General features: G+C 51.1%; 1 protein-coding gene across 9 annotated transcripts in view; it reads left to right on the forward strand.

Moving 5' to 3' along the window:
* AGAP1 (ArfGAP with GTPase domain, ankyrin repeat and PH domain 1) overlaps window positions 1-21,422 on the forward strand; it is a 523,916-nt gene that overhangs the window by 158,982 nt on the left and 343,512 nt on the right. For all 9 annotated transcript variants that reach the window (XM_026491633.4, XM_026491634.4, XM_057305806.1 and 6 more), the window contains exon 2: window positions 18,337-18,395. In XM_026491633.4, coding sequence (XP_026347418.1) covers window positions 18,337-18,395 — 59 coding nt within the window. The remainder of the gene's footprint in view (window positions 1-18,336; window positions 18,396-21,422) is intronic.

Raw genomic sequence — 21,422 nt, forward strand, 5'->3', positions numbered from 1 at the left:
TTTTATGTGATGGTGGATGGATCTCATGCTGGCATGTGTTGGATAAGGATGATGTGATTGTAAATGGGTGACTGGAGACCCCTTGGTCTCCCCCTCACTGGCTTTCCTGCAGTGCTGACGTGTGTCCCTTCTCCCGTCACTGATGGGCCCCCAGGTGCCTCTGTTACCGCGTCCCCGGCTGAGGAGGCATCCTGCCGCCTGACCCACACCTGGGGCCAGTGCAGTGGCTTCACTTTTTGTGCTCACGGGGCTTCAGTGCACATTTCAAAAACAAACAGCCTGGAAAGTTAAAGCTAGGAGGCGCCTTGACCCTCCCACTTCTCAACCTTAATCCCTACCCTTTTGAAGGTAAAAGCAGCACCTGGCTTTTTAAAGGCCGCATCCAGGTGGGCTCCTGAGGCTGCAGGCCTCCTGAGGGGCCTGTTCCGCACGTCCTCACCTCCCTCTTGGCCTGCAGGCTTGTTTTCCAGAGGCAGAGCCCAAATCGGAGCATTTGATGTTACACTCTTGGGACATTTAGGCGCAGGCTTAGTGGAAAATAAAAGTGATAACCAAGAAGCAAAGTGTGGTGTATTCTTAGCCCCTGACTGAAGCTCTTCCCTTCAGTCCAGTAGTGAGATTGGTTTGAGAAGTCCAAACCGATGGTTTTATTTTGAGAGTTCTAAATTCAGCCTTGTAAACACTTCTGAGTCTGAGCCCGAGGGTTTGGCATGGAGTCGCGGCTGCTATTTTAAATATGCCAGAAGCCTTTTGAGAAATCACTTGCTGCTGGTTTTGCTCTGATTAGGCTGTGAGCTTGGGGTCTCAGAGGGCTCAGATTCGAGAGCTGGAGCCCTGGGGTGGGAGCTGTTTATTAGTTTCTCTCCCTCCCCCCAGGTCCGATTCCCCAGGAAAGTGTCCCCCTTTCTGGGGGCCTGGGCCGTGGGATATGCTGCTGCCCTGGAGGAGAGACCAGTGTCTTGGCCGATGTATACCGCTGCTGCTTGTTCAGGGAGGGGGCAGGTGGGCCTTTTCAGAGGCTGTGATGGCTGGTGACAGACTCTCCTAGGCAAGAATTTCCAGCCATTTCCATTATAGTAAAAGTCAGTTGAACACATCTTGAAAATCTGCTTTCAACCTCAAATTAAAGATTGTCATTAGAGATGTGCTAGCATCCTGTGGAGACATCGAGCAGTCTGCGGCTGGCTTTGGTTCATGTCTTTCTCCTCCCTCCCCCACCACAGAGCGGCACTGGGTCTAAAATGGCCGGATCACCACGGTCAGTTGTGGCAGGTGCTACACGGTGGACGCCAAGGGAAGACTCAGGAACAGTTACCGTTGCTTTGGGTTCCCCTGTTCAGAGGCCCCTTCTTTCCCCTTCTCTGTGCGGCCTCCATGCGGCCCCTTCCCCCCCCCCCCCAGACCCTTTTCACCCATGGGGTGAAGCACTCACCAAGCTTGGGGACAGTGACGGATGACCTCCAGGAGGCTCCAGGCAAAGCGGGGATGCAGAAATAAATTTCCCAGCACAAACCTGCCGCGTATCGGGAACCTTTTTGGAGACTTGAGCCATCATGATAGCTAGTTGCAAGACAGACCAAATTACCAAAAACCATAAAGCTTTGTTCAGAGGATGTAAATCAATTAAACAGAATGAGTTCAGACACCAAATATGCATATTGGGTTTCATTTTGTATATCTATCCACAAGGGGCTTTGTATTCTAAGCTAAAAACTGAGGGGGCCTCCTTGGCAGGCTCCATGGGAAGCAGCCCCTGCATGGCCAGTGACCATGATGGGTAGGTGTAGACACCCCCAGGGAGGTTCCCTCAGCCCCACCCCTGCACCTCTAACCTCTCCCCGTATCAGAGCTTGGTGTCCACCACCTCTGTTCCATCAGCTGGACACCTGCCCTTCTCTCTCATCTGGCCCCTCAGTGGCCTCCCCTACGGTTCTGGGAGAGCTGATCTCCTACCCCTTCCCCTCCCCTGCCCCCCACTCTCTCCACCTCCACACCTGTCCCCTCTGCTTCCCTCCTTCCACACCGCCACGGCCTGCGTCCGCAGGAGCCGGAGGAGCCTTCCAGCCTGCCCTCTACAGCCGGGTCTCGCACATCACCAGAATGTGTGGCTTTTGTCGTCTTCTCACCTTAAAGCCACCAGGTGACTTCCACTGCCACGGTGATAAAATTTAAACTCTCTACTCCAACCACATAATGTCAAGCCACACTTCATCCTGTTCCCCTCTGTCCCCCTCCTCACTGCCCTCCTGCCGGGCTCTGCCCCTCCTCCTCCTCCCTGTGCCAGTGTGTAGATGCCCAGCACCTCGGAGAAGCCTTTCTGACTAGCCCTCCCCCACCCAGCCTCTCCCGCGTACCCTTTACCAAGGTCTCTTGTATTCCTGCCTAGCATCCTCGTGGTCTGTCCTTACATATGTCTTAGTCGGCATGTTGGTCATCCACTCTAGATGGACGCTCCCCGAGGATGGCATCAGGTGGGAGCTGGGCTTGGGTATCTCACAAATTCTTGGCGTGGGGCTGGCTGCAGGAATCCCGGGTGAATGAATGAGTCAGTAAGTGAATAGTACGTGCTGTGGGCGGCTACATCAGGAAGCTGGCAGGGTGCTGTGAACGGGGGAGGTGCTGTTACCTGTGTCAGACTCGAATCCTCCCTTTATGGTGTGAGGACCTTCCTGGTGGGAGCTCTGTGTATGTTCTGCAGCATTTCCCACGCAGTACAGCCGTTGTGGGAGGTCAGCTCCTCTGGAAGCCAGCTCTGGAAGGAGACCGGCAGCAGGACGTTTCCTGGAGGCCTGCTCTTGGGGGAGAGGTGGCGTTGGGCTGCAGTGCAGCCACCAAAGGGTTTCGGGCACCCTGAGGAGGTGGGCAGAGTGGGACTCTGGAACTGGGACAATTCTCAGAGTTGTCCCAAGTTAGGTAAGGGGGCCAGGCCTTTATACCCATAACTAATCTGTGTGCCCTTCGGGGGTCATGCCCTTGGGCTGCACCACTCTCTTCACTCCTAGGGCAGTCACTGGAGGGGTCTCAGCGTGGAGTGGTTGGCCACCAGCACTCCACAGCCAGGCACTGAGGGCTGGAAGGAAGGATATGGCCACGCCCGTACAGTCATGCAAAGATATTGCTAAAAACTCCTTGAAAGCTCATTAGAAGTAGTACTTGCTGTCCTACTGAGCTGAGAATCGATTTTAGTTAGCCTTTTTTTTTTTTTTTTAATTTTATTTATTTGACAGAGAGAGTGACACTGCGAGAGAGAGAACTTGAGCAGGGATGGGGCAGAGGGAGAAGCAGACTCCCTCCTGATCAGGGAGCCTGATGCGGGGCTCGACCCCAGGACCCTGAGATCACAGCCTGAGCCGAAGGCAGACACTTAACCAACTGAACCACCCAGGTGTCCCTTAATTAGCTTTTTTACTCATAGATAGAAAATCATCTGTTTACCAGAAATATTCTCGGCTCCTCTACTGTAAGAGCAGGTCCTGTGAGTTGCTCCCTAGCAGGTGATAATTAATGGCTTTTCCATTTGGAAATGTGAGAGTTTGGATGTCTACTAATTCTGCAAAAACAGATTATGAACATTTCATAAAAGTAGAAGAGATCAGATCGCTGTCTGATATTGAAGTATAGGTAACGGTCTATTTAGCTTTAAGGTTAGTAGTGTAAAGAAAAAGGAATACAAAGATTAGGAAGCCCGTTTCTGTGCACCTGCTTGGTTCCTGGTGCGATGAGACAGTAGACACACCTCAGACCTAGGACACATTATTAGGAGTGAGTCGGCACCAGGAAGCATCGGAACGCCCGTTCCTTCTTCCCGGTTCAGCCTGGTTTCTCCTGTGCAGTGTTAACGGATGCCCAGCAGGGCCTCCTGATGCAGTGTTTCCCAAAGTCGCAGTGAGCTGTGCCAGGTGGGCAGAGAGCCTTGATGGGTGGGGGAGAGAGTGAAGCAGCACCCGGGGGTTGGGGAATAGATACATTAAAAGAACTCATGTCTGTTATTTTACTATTAAATGGACCTTGTAACTTCATAACCAGGTAAGAATCTCTGACAGTCGTAGTCGAGTACCAAGAATCACAGAAACAATGGGGACCTTCTCCGTGTGTTTCCTTCTCAATTATGCTTTGTGATGCCTGGACACTGAGGCTGACCTTTTGAAGCCTCCATGGTTTGCCTCCTTGATCACCACGAGGATGAGGCGTCTGACACTATAGTTGTTAGAGGCATACAAAGGAGCTACTCCGGAGAGGGTGTTACTGCCTTTTCTTATTACAGAAATAATACGTGCCCTCGGCAGAGAATTAAAACAAGTGTGCCAACTCGTTGAGAGCGATAAAGACCCCCCCCCATCCTGCCCCTCAGAGAAGCCCCTGCTGTAAGATCAGTTGGATAGAACCCCAGGCAGCCTTCTTTGCAGCTGTTTGTATGCTGTCGAGCTCGTTAAGGACCTGGTGTACGTCCGTGGGCTCAGGTGATGTGTTCTGCAACCCAGTTTTTATGCTCAATGTGTTACACCTGACCTATCATGGGACTTTTCATGCACCGCTGGGTTTTGTCCAGGGCGTAGTAGTTTGAGGGGGGGTGGTGAGATCTGCTCCCGGGCCTCTGTGCCATTAGAACAGTGACTGGTGAGCTGAGCAGGGCACCGGGTCAGCTGCACTAGGGCACCATGCTGGGGAAGGAGGTAAGAGGTGGGCTGTGAGTCGAACAGGTGGCACCAGGAGAGTACGTGCGCACAGGACCGTGTGAGCGCCAAGCCCGGGGAACAAAGCAGACAAGCAGGGTGGCGACTGTCCATCCCAGGGGGCTTCCTGAGCGGACTGACGTGAATGCTCATAGACGCCACGTGGCACTGTCAGGCTGAGATGTTGATGATGCCCGTGACCATCGCCAGCCCCTCCATGTGGACTTTGTGCTCTTGTCGCTTTCTGTGTCATTCTTTTGTGCTGAGAACAGAGGAGGGTTGAGAAGGAGTATGTCAGGGGGCCAGGACTGGCAGTGCGGTGGTGGGCACTCCCCTGATGATGGGGAGGGAGTTGGCACACTTGTTTTGTTTTCCAGTTTGTAATTCTGTCCTACGACCCATACTGACCCCGGATGTCTGTAGCAGAGGGGGACCCAGGAGTCCCACGGAGTCCTGGAGTGCTCAGTGGGCATTAAGCATGATGAGGGAGCTGACCCTCCGGCTTCCGTGCTGTGTGGCTGCCAGCATGGTCCTGGATTTGAGGCTGGGACCGAGCCCATAGAAGGAGGGGCGGATCCATGTTTGTCGGCTGGCATAGCCCACCCGCTGCCAGGACCACGATAACACCGGCCGGGCATCACGAGCTCACAGGCAGTGCCTTAATCATGTAACGCGGCCACAGAATGGGCTGTGGCACCGTGAAATCACTGCCTGTTTCCTGTGCGTGGTGGGCTGCGATGTGTTCCGTGTGGGAGGAGAATCGTTCAAGCTGACTCTCAAGATGAACCCCGTCCCACCCTGTGAGGGTTACCCCCCCCTTTTTTTTCCAGTTTGTTTTGACTTGGTTTTATCAACATTAAGTCGAGGGTTATTTTAGCCATGATGAGGCCACAGGAAAGATTGGGGTCTCTGAAGCCTCCTTGGGGGTCAGGGTGGGCCCTTGTCAGTGAAGGAGTTGGGGACTGCCCCAAGTGCTCGCAGCTCTGCGTCTGTGTGGAAGGACGTTCCCAGAAGAGAACACTCCAGGATGTGGCATCCAGAAGGACCCCCGACAACGGGATTAAAGCCCAAAAAACTGAAATGACTTGCTGAAATTGCCTGGCTGTTGGGTGCAGAGTGTCCCTGCCTCAGCTCAGCTGTCCTGTGTTTCAGGGAGTTCGTCCCCACGGAGCTCCTGCAGAAGTGGGCTGACCCACGGGGCTCCTCGCAGCCCAGAGCAAGGGTGTTTCTCTGCAGGTGATGGTGACAGAGTGGCCTTTCTGTGCCTTTCTCCCTGCCCTGGGGCACGGGACCCAGGCCTCCCACTATGCTGCTGCCAGTCCCTGGCTGGTGAAGTCCGATCACTCATCCTCTATCATCAAGCCATCCTTTATCATAAACATCCATTGCACTGTGAATAAAAATGTTACTGACTGTACAATTCTTTGTAGAATTCAGACTGCCTGGCCAGCGTATCTCCAGCACAGCACTGATGAAGTCTGCATGTGAACTGTAAATCTCAGGGCCTGTCCTGTTTTCTTCAGCATTTGACTTCACCGGGGAGGGGGGGGGGGCTTTGCTTATTTCAGCTTTGTCTTAACTTCCACAAACACGTGGCCGTTGCCGACCGGTAGCATCTAAGCCACGCGGTAGAAATTCCCTCGGAATCTTGGGTCCACGCAAACCTCCGTAAGAGAAACACTTGTAAACGGTCTCAGATAAACAGCTGTGCGTTTAACCTGCTGAATCTGTTTTCTCTCGAAATTTCTGACTCCTACCTTTTCATAAAATGTCCTTAGTTCAACATCTTCCTTTTCAAGGATCCTGCAGTTGCATTTTAGGTGTTAAAATGTTTTAAAGAATCCTTAAAAGGCCTGTTCACAGTTTTAAGTCTTGTAAAATCTGAGCTCCTGACTGATCTGAGAGACAAGGTTCTGCTGCTTCTTAGACGTGCCAGGAGCCCCCTGGCAGGAGACCGTGTGCCCTTGGCTGAGACAGCTGGCGTGTTTGCCGTGGGCCGTGGCCCGGGTGTTGCTCGGGTTACTGTGTCAGGGACGCTTCGTGTGGCAACCCTATGCAGTGGGTGTCATGACTGTCTGAACTGTTAATTACAACAGCCATACATTTGAAGTTCTTGTTAACTTTAGAAGTTAACAGTCCCACGTTACAGAAGGTGTTCCCCATGGTCCACTCGGCCACCAGTCCTCCTGAAGTCCAGTTTGGAGCCTCCTCTGTGCTGAGACCCTGGGGTGGCAGGGCCCTGGCCGTAGAGAGGAGTTGGAGGGAGGCCTGTCCCTCTCTCCAGAGGCTGGTCTGAGGGCTGCGCGGTGGGTTTTGGCAGCCTGGACCGCTGTGCGCATCCGACAGGCTCTGACCCCTGGCTCATGTGGGAATGAAAGAAGGAAAGAAGTTGGTTAGGCAGGTGTCCCAGAGAGCCCCACACTCAGACCGGCCGCTCTCTTTGCCCCATAGTTTTACTGCCCGTGAGTGGGACAGGCCGAGTCTAGCTGGTTGGGGGCCTAGGGCGTGGGAGACCTCCTACAGACTTGGGCCGCATCTTTGGTTTGAGGTTGCCTCAGTGTAGAAAGCCTGAAACAGAAGATAAGGTTTTGATTGGCAGCAGTTGGTTTATCTGGGGAGGTTGGGCTGGCTTTTCGTAACATTTTGGCTTGCCACCCTGATAGATACTTGAAGTTGGATGTATTTTTTTTTTTTCCTTAAAGTTTCATGACCTCTTGGAATTCCCACTGGTTAGATGGGATCCCCAAACACTTGGTTGAGTCTCTCCCTCTTTCTAAAATCCCTGGAGCATTTCATGGCCAGAATTTACTCTTTACAGCTGTGAAATATGCTCCGAAAAGTGGACAGCCACGTCCACATTGCATCTGCTACCATAAGGGTTAGCATAATTCAAAACCCAACTCTGGAGGCAGGTTCTGTTTTCTGGATGGTGCTTTAACCACGTGGAAGGTATGCCCTTCTTTCTCCACAGACAGGGTAATAGACAAGGCCTTATGAGGACTGCTCGTCCTGCAAACATCTCGCTCCCAGCGATGGTGTCTAAATTTGCCCCCACTCCGTCAGGGTTTGGGAGTTAAAACTGGGCGTGAGACCCTGGGGAAGTAAGCAAACACAGGGTTTGGTTTTGCCAGAAGAGACAAGGGAGCAGCAGCAAGTATTTTGGGGGCCCGCGCACGGGCGGTTCTTCTGGGGACCTCGGTGTTGAGAAAAGCCTTGGGGACAGACCTGTTCTCTGTGTATGTGGCAATCTCGTGTTCTGTGTCTCAGGTTAACAAGAGGTGGGGACCCAAAGCTGCCCCAGAAAGACTTCTGCCAGGAGAACGGTCACCACCCTGGTTTTGTAACAACGAAACGGGAATCCGATGGAGTCAGGGCATGGGCTTTAGGATTGTTGAGTTCTTGTTCATGAATAAACCGTCGGAAGCGGCATCAGCAGGAAAATGCGTGTCTTTCTGAAGGAAACGCAGGTCTTCGAAGGCCCAGAGCTGCACAGAAGAGCCCTGCATAGCTGGTTCTCCTGCTCTCCTTGAGGCTCTGGGTGGCCGTCTCTTTTCCTATTTGAAGAAGGAAAGAAGACTTCTTCCTTTCCTTTCTCATCCCCAGATCCTCACAGCCTCTCCCTTTCTTACCCTCAGACACCAGTCTTCTGAGCTGTTTACACTCCAGACAGGATGGTGGTGTTCTCAGGGTTTGGGAGACAAGGTGCGGTGCCAATCACTGAGCAACACTGTTGAGCACAGTGTGGGGAAGGGAGTCAGCATCCTCTGGAAAGTTAAAACTTAGCAAATTCCCCAGAGTTCATCTGGGCAGGCAGCATTTTGCCTTGGGGGCTCCTTCGTGGAGAGAAGAAGGGGTATGACTCACCGCAAATAGCATCGCAAAGGGTTCTGGGTCACATCAGGGCTCATCAGGGGGAGATGCTTGGGGTTGCATTGCTGGTGTGAGTCTGGTGGTCACCTTGCATTGGGAGGGGCGTATGCATGGGGACGGGGCAGGGTGGGGGGGGGTGGACTGTCTTGTGTGTGGATCTTGGAGGCCACTGAAAAACAATCTGAACTTCCAGGGAACCCTGACATGAATCGGGAATCCCAGCAGTTTATGCTTTATTCCATTTACTATAGAGATTCAAAGATTTCCAAATGAGAAATGAAATCATACTATGGCAGATGGTGCCAGCGAGCTTCTCTTAAGTCCTCCTTTTGCGAGTCATCACGTATTACCCAGTTTGCAGTGTCGCTCTTTCCTGCTGCATTGAAATTGATTTCTTTATTTTATTAAGGACGTGCATTTCCTTTCTCAGCACAGAAATGAGGCCACAGTGGGAGCCAGGGTCCCCACCAGTGCTCCTGTTCCGTGTGGATGTGCTTGCTTTTTCCCATTGTTTCGGTTTATATTTTGGGATTATGCGTGCTTTAAAGTAAAAATAAATGCTCCTTCACTTCTCTCTTGCTAAAAAAAAAAAATTTTTTTTTAATAAAATCCTTGTGAAATTTAAGGTTTTTAAATGAGCATCTCAGTCCCTGAGATTATGCATTGTCTTAAAAATTTCACCTGCAATTTCAGATTCCTTTTTTTACCCTTGTGTATAATTTCATGAGTTTTGCTTGGAACGTACATTTGTAGTCAGTGGAGCCAAATGGGATCGCAGAGGGGAGGAGAGACCATAAAGTCCTTCTAATTGTGGCTGCATGCTGTGCTTCTGGTTGATAATTCGGAAGAAGAAATCAGAGCCCATAGCTCTGCTGGGGATTGAGCCCACCAGCCAAAGGATGGCGAGTTTAATGTAGTGAGAGATGAGGGGGTGAGATGAGGCTGTCTAATGAGATCGCTGGTGAGCCTTTAGCTGCCGCTCTGAGCCCCGAGGAAGGCTCAGGGCCAGAAGAGGAATTGGAGCCAGGTGGAAGCTGGGCTGGCCTCCCTGGCCCTTGGGTAGCCAGATTCTCACGGGCTGGGGAGGTGAGGACCCGGGAGTGGGGCTTTGTTGTGGTTCAGGTCCTTTGGAAAAGCTCTTGGTTTAAGCTTCTTAGTCCTCTTGCTCTGTTTCTTTGACTGGAGGTATTTTCAGGATTTTAGGATTCTGCAGCATTCCCGATCTGTATTAGTAATCGTGCCGTGTAGATATGATTTTTGCCTTTGCATTCTCATGTGCTATAGGTTGAACCATAGAAAATTGCCGTTTTTCAACCACCTCTGACCTACAGAACAGCGGTTACACCTGGGTCAATATAATATAAATTGGGCTGAGATTGAAACCAACCAACGATACCTTTTAGCTGGTTTTACTCACTTGAGCCTTACGGGTTGCTTTGCACTACGATAGCTGTGGTGTGATTGCTTGACTGGTGCTTTTTTAGGTACATGTCACTTCAGGCTCCCCTGTGGCTCACTGTCCCTTGCAGGCCCAGTGCAGGTAGTGTGTCCACCCCAGAAATGGGGCACCGGAAGCCTTGTTCTCTATCCCACCCCTAAAGGCAGCCAGAGGGCTTCTGCCGTGGGTCGTCAGACCCGTCGCTAGGCACAGGCTCCCTCATGGCTTCAGGTCCTCGTGGCGTCCGTAGAAGGAAATTCTCCCGTTTTACCAGTGAGGACACTGAGGGTCGGACTCAGAAAGTCACCCAAGGTCGAGGCCACCACCAACCAGGACTCCGGGCCCTGAGGCTCTGGCCCTGAGTTCCCTCTGCTGCGGGGCCCTGGACATCAGCATGGAGGGCCAGGTGGGAGAAGCGGGGCTCCCGTCTGCCCAGGTTGCAATTTCACATTTGCAACGTCTGCTCAGCAAATTTTGAACAGCTGAAGAGCTGGAGTTAACTGGGTAAAGAGCTCCTGTGGGGAGCTTGTTGGAAATGCAGATTCTGAAGTTCTTTCATTTAAATGCAAGTGTATCGGTGCCGCGTGATGTTACGTTACCTTCAGGTGTACAAACAGCACCTGGACAGGTGTGCACCTTGCTCAGTGCTCCCAGGATCAGTGTGCCCTCCCCCCCCCGCCCCGCTCTGTCCCCAGACAGCGTTATTACAGTGCCGTTGACTGTATTCCCTTGGCTGCAGTTTTCATCCCCATGACGTGTGTACTTTATACCTGGAAGTCTGTACGGCCTCACTGCTTCACCTGCTCCACCCATCCCCTGCCGCTGTCCCGTCTGCCATCCACCGGTCTGTTCTCTGTATTTATGATCCCTGTTTCTGTTTTGTTTTTGTTTTTTCGGAGTCCACATAAAAGTGAAATGATGTGGTATTTGTCTTTCTCTGACTTATTTAGCATAATACTTTCTGGTCCATCTATGTTGTTGCAAATGGCAAGATCTCATTCTTTTCTGTGGTTATTAATATTCCTTTGTGTATACACCCCATCTTCATCCATTCACCTGTCTGTGGACACTTGGGTTGTGTCCCTGTCTTGGCTCTTGTAAATAATGCTACACTAACCATGGGGTGCATGTGTCCTTTTGCATTAGTGTTTTCGTTTTCTTTGGGGAAATAACCCAGTAGTGGAATTACTGGATCATATGGTATTTTTATTTTTAATTTTTCGAGGAAGCGTCCTACTGTTTTCCAGAGTGGCCGCATCAGTTTGCATTCCTACCAGTGGTTCACAAGGGCTCCCCTTTCTCCACACCCTGGCCAACTTGTATTTCTTGTCAAGATCCTGAAGGACTTGTTAGGATGTCTGGGCTGGTGGGTCTGAGGCCAAGTGGGGTGGGGAGTGGACTTCGAGGAACACGGAAAGTAAAGAGGGAGGGATTTAAAATCTGCTACTGCGCATGTGACCTTTGCACCGGGCGCCCGGAGCAGTGAGAACCTGGCCAGGCACCGCTGCGGGGTTTGCTGAGCCCGGGGCTTGGTGCGCGCACTGTCTTCAGTGTCACGTGTTCAGTCAGAAACCAAGTCTTGACAAGTGCAGCCCTTTCTTTTGTTCTGTGTGCCTCATTCGGTGCGTCTGTACCGGATTGCCGTTACTCATTAAATAGATAGTGCTTAAGTCACGTGTACTCTGGGCAATTTTCTTCTAATTTTTTTTTTAATTACCGAAATCATTTGTCTCCAAACCAAATTAGTTGTGATGGAAAAACTGCATTGTTTGCCTGGATGGCAAAGAAATTTAATTGCATTTTGTAAAGAAGACATGTGCTTGTACTCATAATTTCTGTGCTCCTAAGAAGTCTTCCACTGGTGCTCCGGGCGAGAGGATATCCGTGTCCGTGGGAGAGGTGTGGGGGGCAAGAGGACCAGGAGAAAACCAAATGCATCCCTTTTTAACCGTAGCCTCCCCTCTGGATATGCTAATAAGATTATGCGTAATTATTTTAATTGAGATTTACTGTTATGCCAGTGGAGTCACGTGTTTATTCTTGGCGTGCTCGTTTTCAGCACTAGGAAGTCACATTCCAGCTGCGTGCTTTTCTGGTGGCAAAGCATCCCTGCTTGGTGCAGGTGCAGCAGAAATGGGACATCAGGAAGAGGTCCGTGCACTGGTCAGTCTTGCTCCCAGCGTTCCTGGGTCTTGCTGGAGCCAAGAGGTCAGTGTGGTCTGGCCATCTGCACTCATGCCCTGCGTTTAAGTGAACTCGGAGGTGTCACAGGAAAATGCTGAAGGACAAGGCGTAATTTTCAGCTAGTTTGCAAAATTCTGTCCGTTTCAGGACTTGAATTTCTGCCTTTAATGCGTCAAGTCAAGAGCGTGGAGGAGTCGGTGCTGGAACGGTACAGAGTGCAACAGCACAAGGACCGAAACAGGCTTTCTCACGTTTCACCGGGAATTCCTGCGCTCGCTCCTGGTGTTTGCCGGCCTGTCTTCACGTGTGTCCCACCACCAGGAGGTGGGGTCGCTGTGCCTCACTGTGTCTCTGCTTCTGCGCTTGGGGGGGGGGGGGGTTCCAAGGAGGAGCATTTCTGGCTTTCAAGTTGTAGCATATATTTTGTGTGTTGTGTAATAAGGGCCTTAAATTTCCTGCTTACATTTGTGGTTCGCATGTGAATATTTCTGAGGGCAAACCTAGAGCCGAGTTCCTCAATTAGTGTTAGTAGCAAGCAGAGAATGAAGGGAATTAGGAGTCAAGATGAATTTCAAGAAAATCCGGGCAAGGGAAACAATACCATTCTTTTTGGAGTGAAAATAAAATTAAACAACTAGATAGCTTTGGTTTTGGTTTTGGTTTTTTTTCTTGTTTCTTGCTGGGACTCCCTGGCCCTGATGCTTTTAGGTCTGTTCTCCTACCTGTCAGCATTGGTGGGTATTTGCATTCCTTGGGGTCCCGTCTTGTCTCAGTGTGTGGCTGGAGGTGTCCCTGGAAGGGAAGGGTCTGGAAAGACAGCCTCCCTGCCCCTTTGCTTTTCTCTAGTACTTTTCTTGAAAAGCAGCTTGTACTCTGGGGAGAGGAGCTTTTCTCTGAAATTGACTTTCTGTAGCTGTGTCTCCTTTAAAAGAACAAGGAGGGACTTTGGGATGCCAGGGCTGAGGATGCTTTCCTGAGACCCGCCGAGGGTTCGGTCTGTGTGTGTCCTCCGGACAGGGTCCGTCTGGTCTGTTTGTTTCAGAGCGGAGCAGGGTGCATGCTGTTGTGCTGTAATACAGGGGTGCGGCCAGGGACATTGAGGCGGGCTGGTACTGGGGTCGGGAGAGCTGGGCAGCTCAGAATGGGACGCTCCTTTCTCTGACGTGGATGGAGGCTTTTGTTTACATTTCCATGTTGTTTGAGCTGGATGAGGACTCAGCCTACAGATCAGCAGACCCCGCGGGGCCAGCCCTGCGCCGCGGGAGGAGGAAGCCAGATTGACACAGGTCCAGGGGCACCTTTGGCCTCTGTGCACTTTCCTTAAAGGAGGGGGGGCTTCCCTGGAGGAAGGGAGGCAGGGGGCTTTCTCCTCGGTGTCTCTGTAATCCCCACACTCCTCCACGCCAGCAGCAGTTTAGGTTCAGAGCTGGGAAGTCCGGAGTCCCACTCGCTCGTTGGAAGGACGAGCAGGAGTTTAGGGGTGCTTAGTAGAGCTGACCACAGCGCAGCAGCAACGGTCCCCCCGACCCCCTGAGGGCGCCGAGTGGATCGCATGCCACCTGGGCAGCGCCAGGACCGGCGGTCTCCGCGCTGCAGCCCTGAAGCCGCTGTCCACAGACGTGTGATGTGTGGATGTGCTGACCGGTGACCCCTTTACTCAGGAGTGCAGGAGACCAGATGGGAATAAAACATGGTCGCAGACTATGCTCATATCTCAGGCTGCCTACCCACACTTGGAAGAAGAGTTTGGGCACGGACCCACTTTTATTTTATTGCGTGTTTAAACAGACTGTTAAAACTAATTACAGTTGACTGTAAAGAATACAGGTTAGGAGCGCCTGGGTGGCTCAGGGAAGCATCTGCCTTCAGCTCAGGTCATGATCTCAGGGTCCTGGGATCCAGCCCCGTATCAGGCTCCCTGCTCAGCGGGGAGTCTGCTTCTCCCTCTCCCTCTGCCATTCCCCCTGCTTGAGCGTGCTCTCTCTCTCTCTGACATAATAAATAAAATCTTAAAAAAAAAATACAGGTAAGCCAAAAACCAAAAGCCCTGCTGAAGTCACCCCTAAGTGACCACCCCGATATTTTGAATTGCAGCCTTCTTGTGGGTGCTGATCCCCCACACCCTGGGGCCCGCACCTGTGGGTGTGGCTGTGGGAGCACTCCACTCGGCCTCGGGGTCACTGCACGTGCACCTGTGCTTACGGGGCAATTTCACATTCTGAGGCCTATTGGACTTTCTGTTTCCTGATGCAGGGTTAATTTCAGGAGGAACCACACTGGCCTCTGCGTTTTGTTATTTAGATCTTTCTTGAGCCTAAAACTGTGTTACCCATGGCACTGTGACAGTGGGGATTTGCTGTGTTTTCCCTCATCTTCACATACTATAGCTTTCGATTCAAGAATAATGAGGGCCGGGGCGCCTGGGTGGCGCAGTCGTTAAGCGTCTGCCTTCGGCTCAGGGCGTGATCCCGGCATTCTGGGATCGAGCCCCACATCAGGCTCCTCTACTGGGAGCCTGCTTCTTCCTCTCCCACTCCCCCTGCTTGTGTTCCCTCTCTCGCTGGCTGTCTCTCTCTAATAAATAAATAAAATCTTAAAAAAAAAAAAAAAGAATAATGAGGGCCAAGAACTTGTTTAATTGATAATGTTGTTTCCCCCTGGTGTTCAGTTAACTCTGGTTTTCTGCCCCTTCAGGTGACTACCCTGTGTGCTCAGGGCCCCACCCCTACGAATCTGCTTTAACCATCCTGATAGGGCTGCATCTTCTAACGGCCTTCAGATTTCTCTCTCAGAGAAGCTAATAGTTTGGGTTTTTCACTCCTGATAAAAGTTCCTTATTACTTCATGGTCCCTCATCTTGGAGTTCTTGGAGATTTTCTTCCTAATGTCGTGATTTAAATTTAAGTAATGTAATTTAGACCGGTGCCTTGTTAACGGTAAGAAGTGATTACATGTGTTATTTTCCTCGACTGTGTTGGGATTACCCATGGCACCAAAGCAGAACCCTGAGATCATGACCTGAAGTGAAACCAAGAGTCAGACTTAACCAAGTGAGCCACCCAGCAGTCCTGAGAATGCATTTTCTTTTTTTAAGATTTTATTTGTTTATTTGAAAGAACATGAGCAAGGGTAGGGGCAGAGGGAGAGGGAGAAGCAGACTCCCCGCTGAGCAGGGAGCCTGATGCGGGGCTCAATCCCAGGACCTCGGGATCATGACCTGAGCCAAGGGCAGACGCTTAACCAACAGGGCCACCCAGGCACTCCAAGAATGCATTTTCTTAATAATATTCTATCTAAGTGGGGGAGTTGAGTGGAGCACAGAATGGTCTCTTCTGAAAATGAGACACATCTTCTGTGACTTTTGATGCTAGGTGGTTTGAGAACACGTATGCACGTGTGCATACACGTGCACAGACACACACACTCCCAGGTGTGTGCCCCCGAAGCACGTTCCTCCTTCCAGTGGAGCTGCCCTGGGAACATAAATGGAAATAGGGCAGTTGGTCTGGCCTTGGGCTGCTCGCCCTGAGATGGGCCTGCTCCCCCAGGTAGAGGCCGCAGCCTCCAGCCCTCAGAACGTTCTCGACAGAGAAGGATCCAGGCACATCCTGGGATGTCCATCTCTGCAAATCTGTGGTTATTTTTCATTGATCCTTGTCTGAGGCGGCGTTATGTTCTGACCAGTGATGCAAGTTTGTAAAATGTTTCTTTTTAATGAAAGATGAGCTTTTTTTGGGGGGGGGGGGTCAGCGAAGCATTTATTTTATTAATCCCATCGCCACGAACACAAACATGCCATTGGAGTGAGGATGTATTTGCAAGTAAAAGGCACCACACATGTATTGCAGTGTTCAGATAGCCCTGTGTCTTTGTTTAACGGGCCCTGCTTCATTTCTAAGGAATATTTCATGTTGTGATAAACAGAATCGGTGGTGGTGGGTGTTTAAGAATCAGCAGTGCATTCATGAATTGAGCAAGTTTTAATTCTCACTTTACCCTCTGTTTTATTGTTATGGTTCATATTAAAAACTGTATTACATAATTTTTTACATGTCAGATGGGATAAAGTTTAGAAGGTATCAACAGGTAACAGGGGAAGGACAGTCACTTCATTGCCTTTGTCCCTAAGCCACCTGGTTCCCAAACCTCAGGTCAGGAGCTCTTGACTGGAAACCTGCTCAGCCTGGACAGGCCCATATGTGTATTTTGTTCCTGCAGGGCCCCCTTACACACACGTGCCCCACTGACCAGAGCTTGGGGACGGTTGTGTTTCTGTGCATTGAGGCTTCAGGTGATTTTTCGGCTGCTTAGTATTCCATCACTAACTAAATCTAGCTAACCTGCATTGGGCCGGTTATGTGGACAGCCACAGGGTGACTTCCTGGGACACTCTGTATGTACAATTCATGGTGGGAGCATCATGGTCACTGACTGCCCTGGATCGTTGGGGTCACTCTGAAGATCCTATAAGGCCACATTGCTGTTTTTTTCAAGAGAGCCGTTGGTGACAGAAAATAAGTGTTGCAACTTAATTAGCAATGCTGTTCACTAGGAAGGATGTTCATTACCATTTGCCCCATGCCAACCGGGGGTCAGGCCCTGTCCTGACAGTGTCCTTGTTTATCTGTTTGTGGGCGATGTCTTATCTGTGGCCCATCAGGGGCTGTTGGGCTCACCGAAGAGTGGGTGCACCCCGACAGCCCCCAGCGTGCTTGCTTCAGTGGGGGGCAGAAGATGCTCGTGGTCTTTGCTTTCACGAATGTCTTTCCTCCTGAGTTCCTGCCGACGTGCCTCTGCCCACCCACTCTGCCTGCTGGCCAGCCACTGGGTCCCCCGAGGCCAGTGTGTCTGACATGGAACACCAGTCCCTTTTCCAGCTAAGGTTTCGAGGTGACTGGACGTGTCTGCATCAGCCCTGCGCCTGCCCCAGCCGCTAAGGGCCTCCTGTCTTCTCCCAACCCCCTGACCCGCCCTGAGCCGCTGAGTCCTCTGTGATGGGCCGTCCCACCTCGCGCGAACCCCTGCAGGGCCCGAGTCTGGTTTGTTGGCTGGCCGCCTACCTCCTTTTGGTGTCCCCGTGGATCGTGTTTGCCTTGCTTCCTTCAGACACGTTTCTCGTCCTTCTGTGTGATAGCCCCGGGGAACCGCACGGTTACGCCCTTTGCTTCCATTCCTGCACCCATGGTATTAGAATGTCATGTTTTTGAAAATGATGGGCATTCCTTGACTTTTAGGTATTTTGTGAATCGCTTTACTTCTTAGACGTAACGTGGAGTGATGAAATTTCTGAATTTGTGGAAAATAGAAAGGGAATCCCATTTCGAATGAGAGGTGTTTGCCCTCAGCTGGTTGTGGTGGGAACAGCTGGTACCTCTTTCTGTCTGCTCGTAAGTGCTCAGTGTGGGGGGTGGTGTGGGGTCTCCCTGATAAGAAGGGGTGATCGGGAGATGTGGGGAATCAGGATTGGGTGGGCCCACCTGACCTGCACATGTGAGGTGAGGGGCAGAGACCGCCGGCTGGGGGTGGGGGCACCACAAGCATGCTGGGGTGGAGGCTGGGCTCTGCAGAGCGCCACACAGTAGCTGGGCACCCCCCACCCCCGTCTTTTTGACATCTCTTACAGCCCTGACTGCAAATCCTGTGTATTATTTGTGCGTGAGCGTCAGAATTCCACAGTCTCCTAAACCATAAACGGCTGTTGTGTTGTGAACATTCGGATTTGCAAAACTTAGTCATTCCCTCCATGACTTTGTCGGTGGGATTTCCGACGAGCCTCTCATAGGGACAAACCGAGAGACGAGAAGTTGACTGCCGGCTTCGGGGTCAGTTCCTGGAAAGCCAGGGGCCTCCCTGATCCCCCGCCTGCGACTGTGCAGGAGCCCAAGGGTCGAAACTCGCCCCTGGACAGCGTGGGCCTGTGGGGCTCAGGCGGGGACGTGTGAAGTGGGGAAGAGCTAGGTTCCGGAGGCCCGTGGGGGTTCTTGGACGGAGTGTACGTCCTGGTTTAGGAGACAGACACAGACCGGGGATAGGAGTGGGGTGGAGGAGCGTGATGAGGTGGGTCCCCACCACCCTCGGTGTTTTCCTGGTAGGGAGGTGGCACGCTGGGGGCATTTTGACAGCACTGAAGTGAGCTGTGCATCTCACTTTGCTTTACCTCCTGTTTTACAGATGCCTTTGTGAATAGCCAGGAATGGACATTAAGTCGATCTGTCCCGGAGCTCAAAGTGGTGAGTGGTTCTCCTGGCCCCCGTGGCCGTGGTTCCTCATTGGCAGGAGGCGGGGCTCTGTGAGGGGCGGGAGGTGGCCTGCCAGCATGCCCAGGCCTGCATCCCGAGGGGGCCTGGCTGTCCCTGGGGCCCCGATGTGGAGCATACCTCTGGGTGTATCCCTGGGAAGGACCAGGTGTAGCTGACAGATTGGGACCAGAGCCTTGAGTGTGCCTGGAACGGCCACGTCAGCCAGGCTGCCGGAGTGGCCCTGTGCGTGCCGGGCAGGGTCCATCCACCATCGTCTCTCTCGTGTCCGTGTGTGTGTGGGAGAGAGACAGAGTCACACACACATGCACACATGTGGATTGTTTTATCCTTTGCCAGGATGTCATGGGAGTTTTCTTTGATGAACTGTCAAGTTTTGGAATTCATCATTTAAAAAATGTGACTGGTTGCTTACCATGGTACAAAGTTATAACATAAAAGATTTTGTTTTTATTAAAAAGTTTAAATATTTTTCCAGTGAGATTATTTAAAGCTTCAAATTGCCTTATATAAAAAATGACCTGGGTCTGTTGCAACCACACCCTCGAGCACCTCTCCACTGCATGTTCCCTGCCTTAGGTTAGAAGGAAGGGACCAGTATAAATTTTAAATAATCATGTTCTTTGTCATGGTATAGGTGGCATTTGGGAGAAGTGTGTGTGTGTGTGTGTTTACATGTATATGTATGTATATATATATTTATATGCACATGTATATATTTGTGTGATGTGTGTATTTGTATGTATATGTGCATGTGTGTCCTGTGTGTATATGCAAACATATGTATTTGTGATATGTATGTTTACACGTATATGTGTGTTCACATGAACATTTGTGGTGTGTGCACATGTATATGTACATGTATGTATGCATACATTTATATGCACACATGGATGTGTATCTGTGGTATGCATGTGTGTTTACATATGTGTATATATGCTTATAGATGTGTGTGTACTTATATATTTGTGCATATGTGTATGGTATATGTACATGTATGTGTATGGTGTATATATACATGTGTGATATGTGTATATATGCATGTATATACGTATATACACTTCTGTGTGGTGTGTATATGTACATTTATGTGTGTGGCGTGTGTGTACATACGCGTGTGTATACTTGTGTGTACATGTGTGTGTGTACTTGTGTGTGGCATGTGTGTATACATGTGTGTATACTTGTGTGTGGCATGTGTGTACATACGCGTGTGTATACTTGTGTGTGGTGTGTGTACATACGCGTGTGTATACTTGTGTGTGCCGTGTGTGTACATACGCGTGTGTATATTTGTGTGGCGTGTGTGTACATATGCGTGTGTGTACTTGTGTGTGGCGTGTGTGTATACATGTGTGTATACTTGTGTGTGGTGTGTGTACATATGCGTGTGTATACTTGTGTGTGGCGTGTGTGTACATATGCGTGTGTATACTTGTGTGTGGCGTGTGTGTACATATGCGTGTGTATACTTGTGTGTGGCGTGTGTGTACATATGTGTGTGTATACTTGTGTGTGGCATGTGTGTACATATGTGTGTGTATACTTTGTGGCTTGTGTGTATACATGTGTGTATACTTGTGTGTGGCGTGTGTGTACTTGTGTGCAGCGTGTGTGTATACATGTGTGTATACTTGTGTGTGGCATGTGTGTACATATGTGTGTATACTTTGTGGCGTGTGTGTATACATGTATGTATACTTGTGTGTGGCGTGTGTGTACATGTGTGTGTGTACTTGTGTGTGGCGTGTGTGTACATATGCGTGTGTATACTTGTGTGTTGCATGTGTGTATATATGCGTGTGTATACTTGTGTGTGGCGTGTGTGTACATATGCGTGTGTATACTTGTGTGTGGCGTGTGTGTACATATGCGTGTGTATACTTGTGTGTGGCGTGTGTGTACATATGCGTGTGTATACTTGTGTGTGGCGTGTGTGTACATATGTGTGTATACTTGTGTGTGGCGTGTGTACATATGCATGTGTGTACTTGTGTGTGGCATGTGTGTATACATATGTGTATACTTGTGTGTGGCATGTGTGTACATATGCGTGTGTATACTGTGTGTGGCGTGTGTGTGTAATTTGAACTGCTGCAGTGGTGGGCCCTGACCGTAGGATGCAGGCAGACAGGTCGTCCTTGTTTTGTGCCTCCAGTGACGTGTGGCTTGGACACAGTCCTGCTCGGTTCTCCCGGCCCCTCACGTATACCTGTGCATGTACGGCCTTTCGCCTGCGTGTGCCCTCTCTCCCCAGGTCCATCTTGCTGTTAGCCACTCCAGCCTGTCTGTCAGTAGCCACCCCCCCACCCCCACCCTGAGGACCTTGGACGCCCCCACTGGGCCCAGCCTCAGTGGTGCTTTGTGGGTGACCCAGGCAAGGCAGGACCCTTCAGGTTTCTCTCCCCTGAGATGAGGAAATGGAGCCACAAGGAACGTCCAGACTTTGAAGAGAGCGTTATGTGACTTCAGTCACCAGGAAAAACATGTTTTTAACCTAAGAAGTAAGGGATGACATGGGAAGGGACACCAGGATCTGCAGGTGTGGTCCTCAGGGCCTCCTGTCCCATCTGACATGCCCGTCCCGGTGCCATGGCCGGGTGTGCTCGTCGGGGCCACCGCCTTCCCGTTTCTCCTCGCCCTTCCTGCCAGAGCTCTGACTTTCTCCGCAGCGTTGCCAGAGACTGCTTTCCTTGTGGGAGACGCAGGGTCGTCGGTCCCGTGGCCCTTCCCGAAGCCGGGGTTCTGCACGACTGGCCCCGAGACAGCCGCTTCATTCTCTCTCGTGTTCTGTAAGCGCTGTGCCTGACACAGGATTGATCGTCGGGCGGTGCCTCCAGGAAACGCCTGCGAGGGAGTGCTACAGATTTGGCTCTGCTGCTACGAGGAGCTTTCCGGGAAGATTTACCGGGTGCAGATGCGGCCTCACGCTCCTGAAACAGCCCAAGTGCCTTTCTGTCCTGCAGTCGGAGCGGAACAGCGGTAGCGGTGTTGTGATGT

This window comes from Ursus arctos, unplaced genomic scaffold (assembly GCF_023065955.2).
Source record: "Ursus arctos isolate Adak ecotype North America unplaced genomic scaffold, UrsArc2.0 scaffold_1, whole genome shotgun sequence".
NCBI lineage: Eukaryota > Metazoa > Chordata > Mammalia > Carnivora > Ursidae > Ursus > Ursus arctos.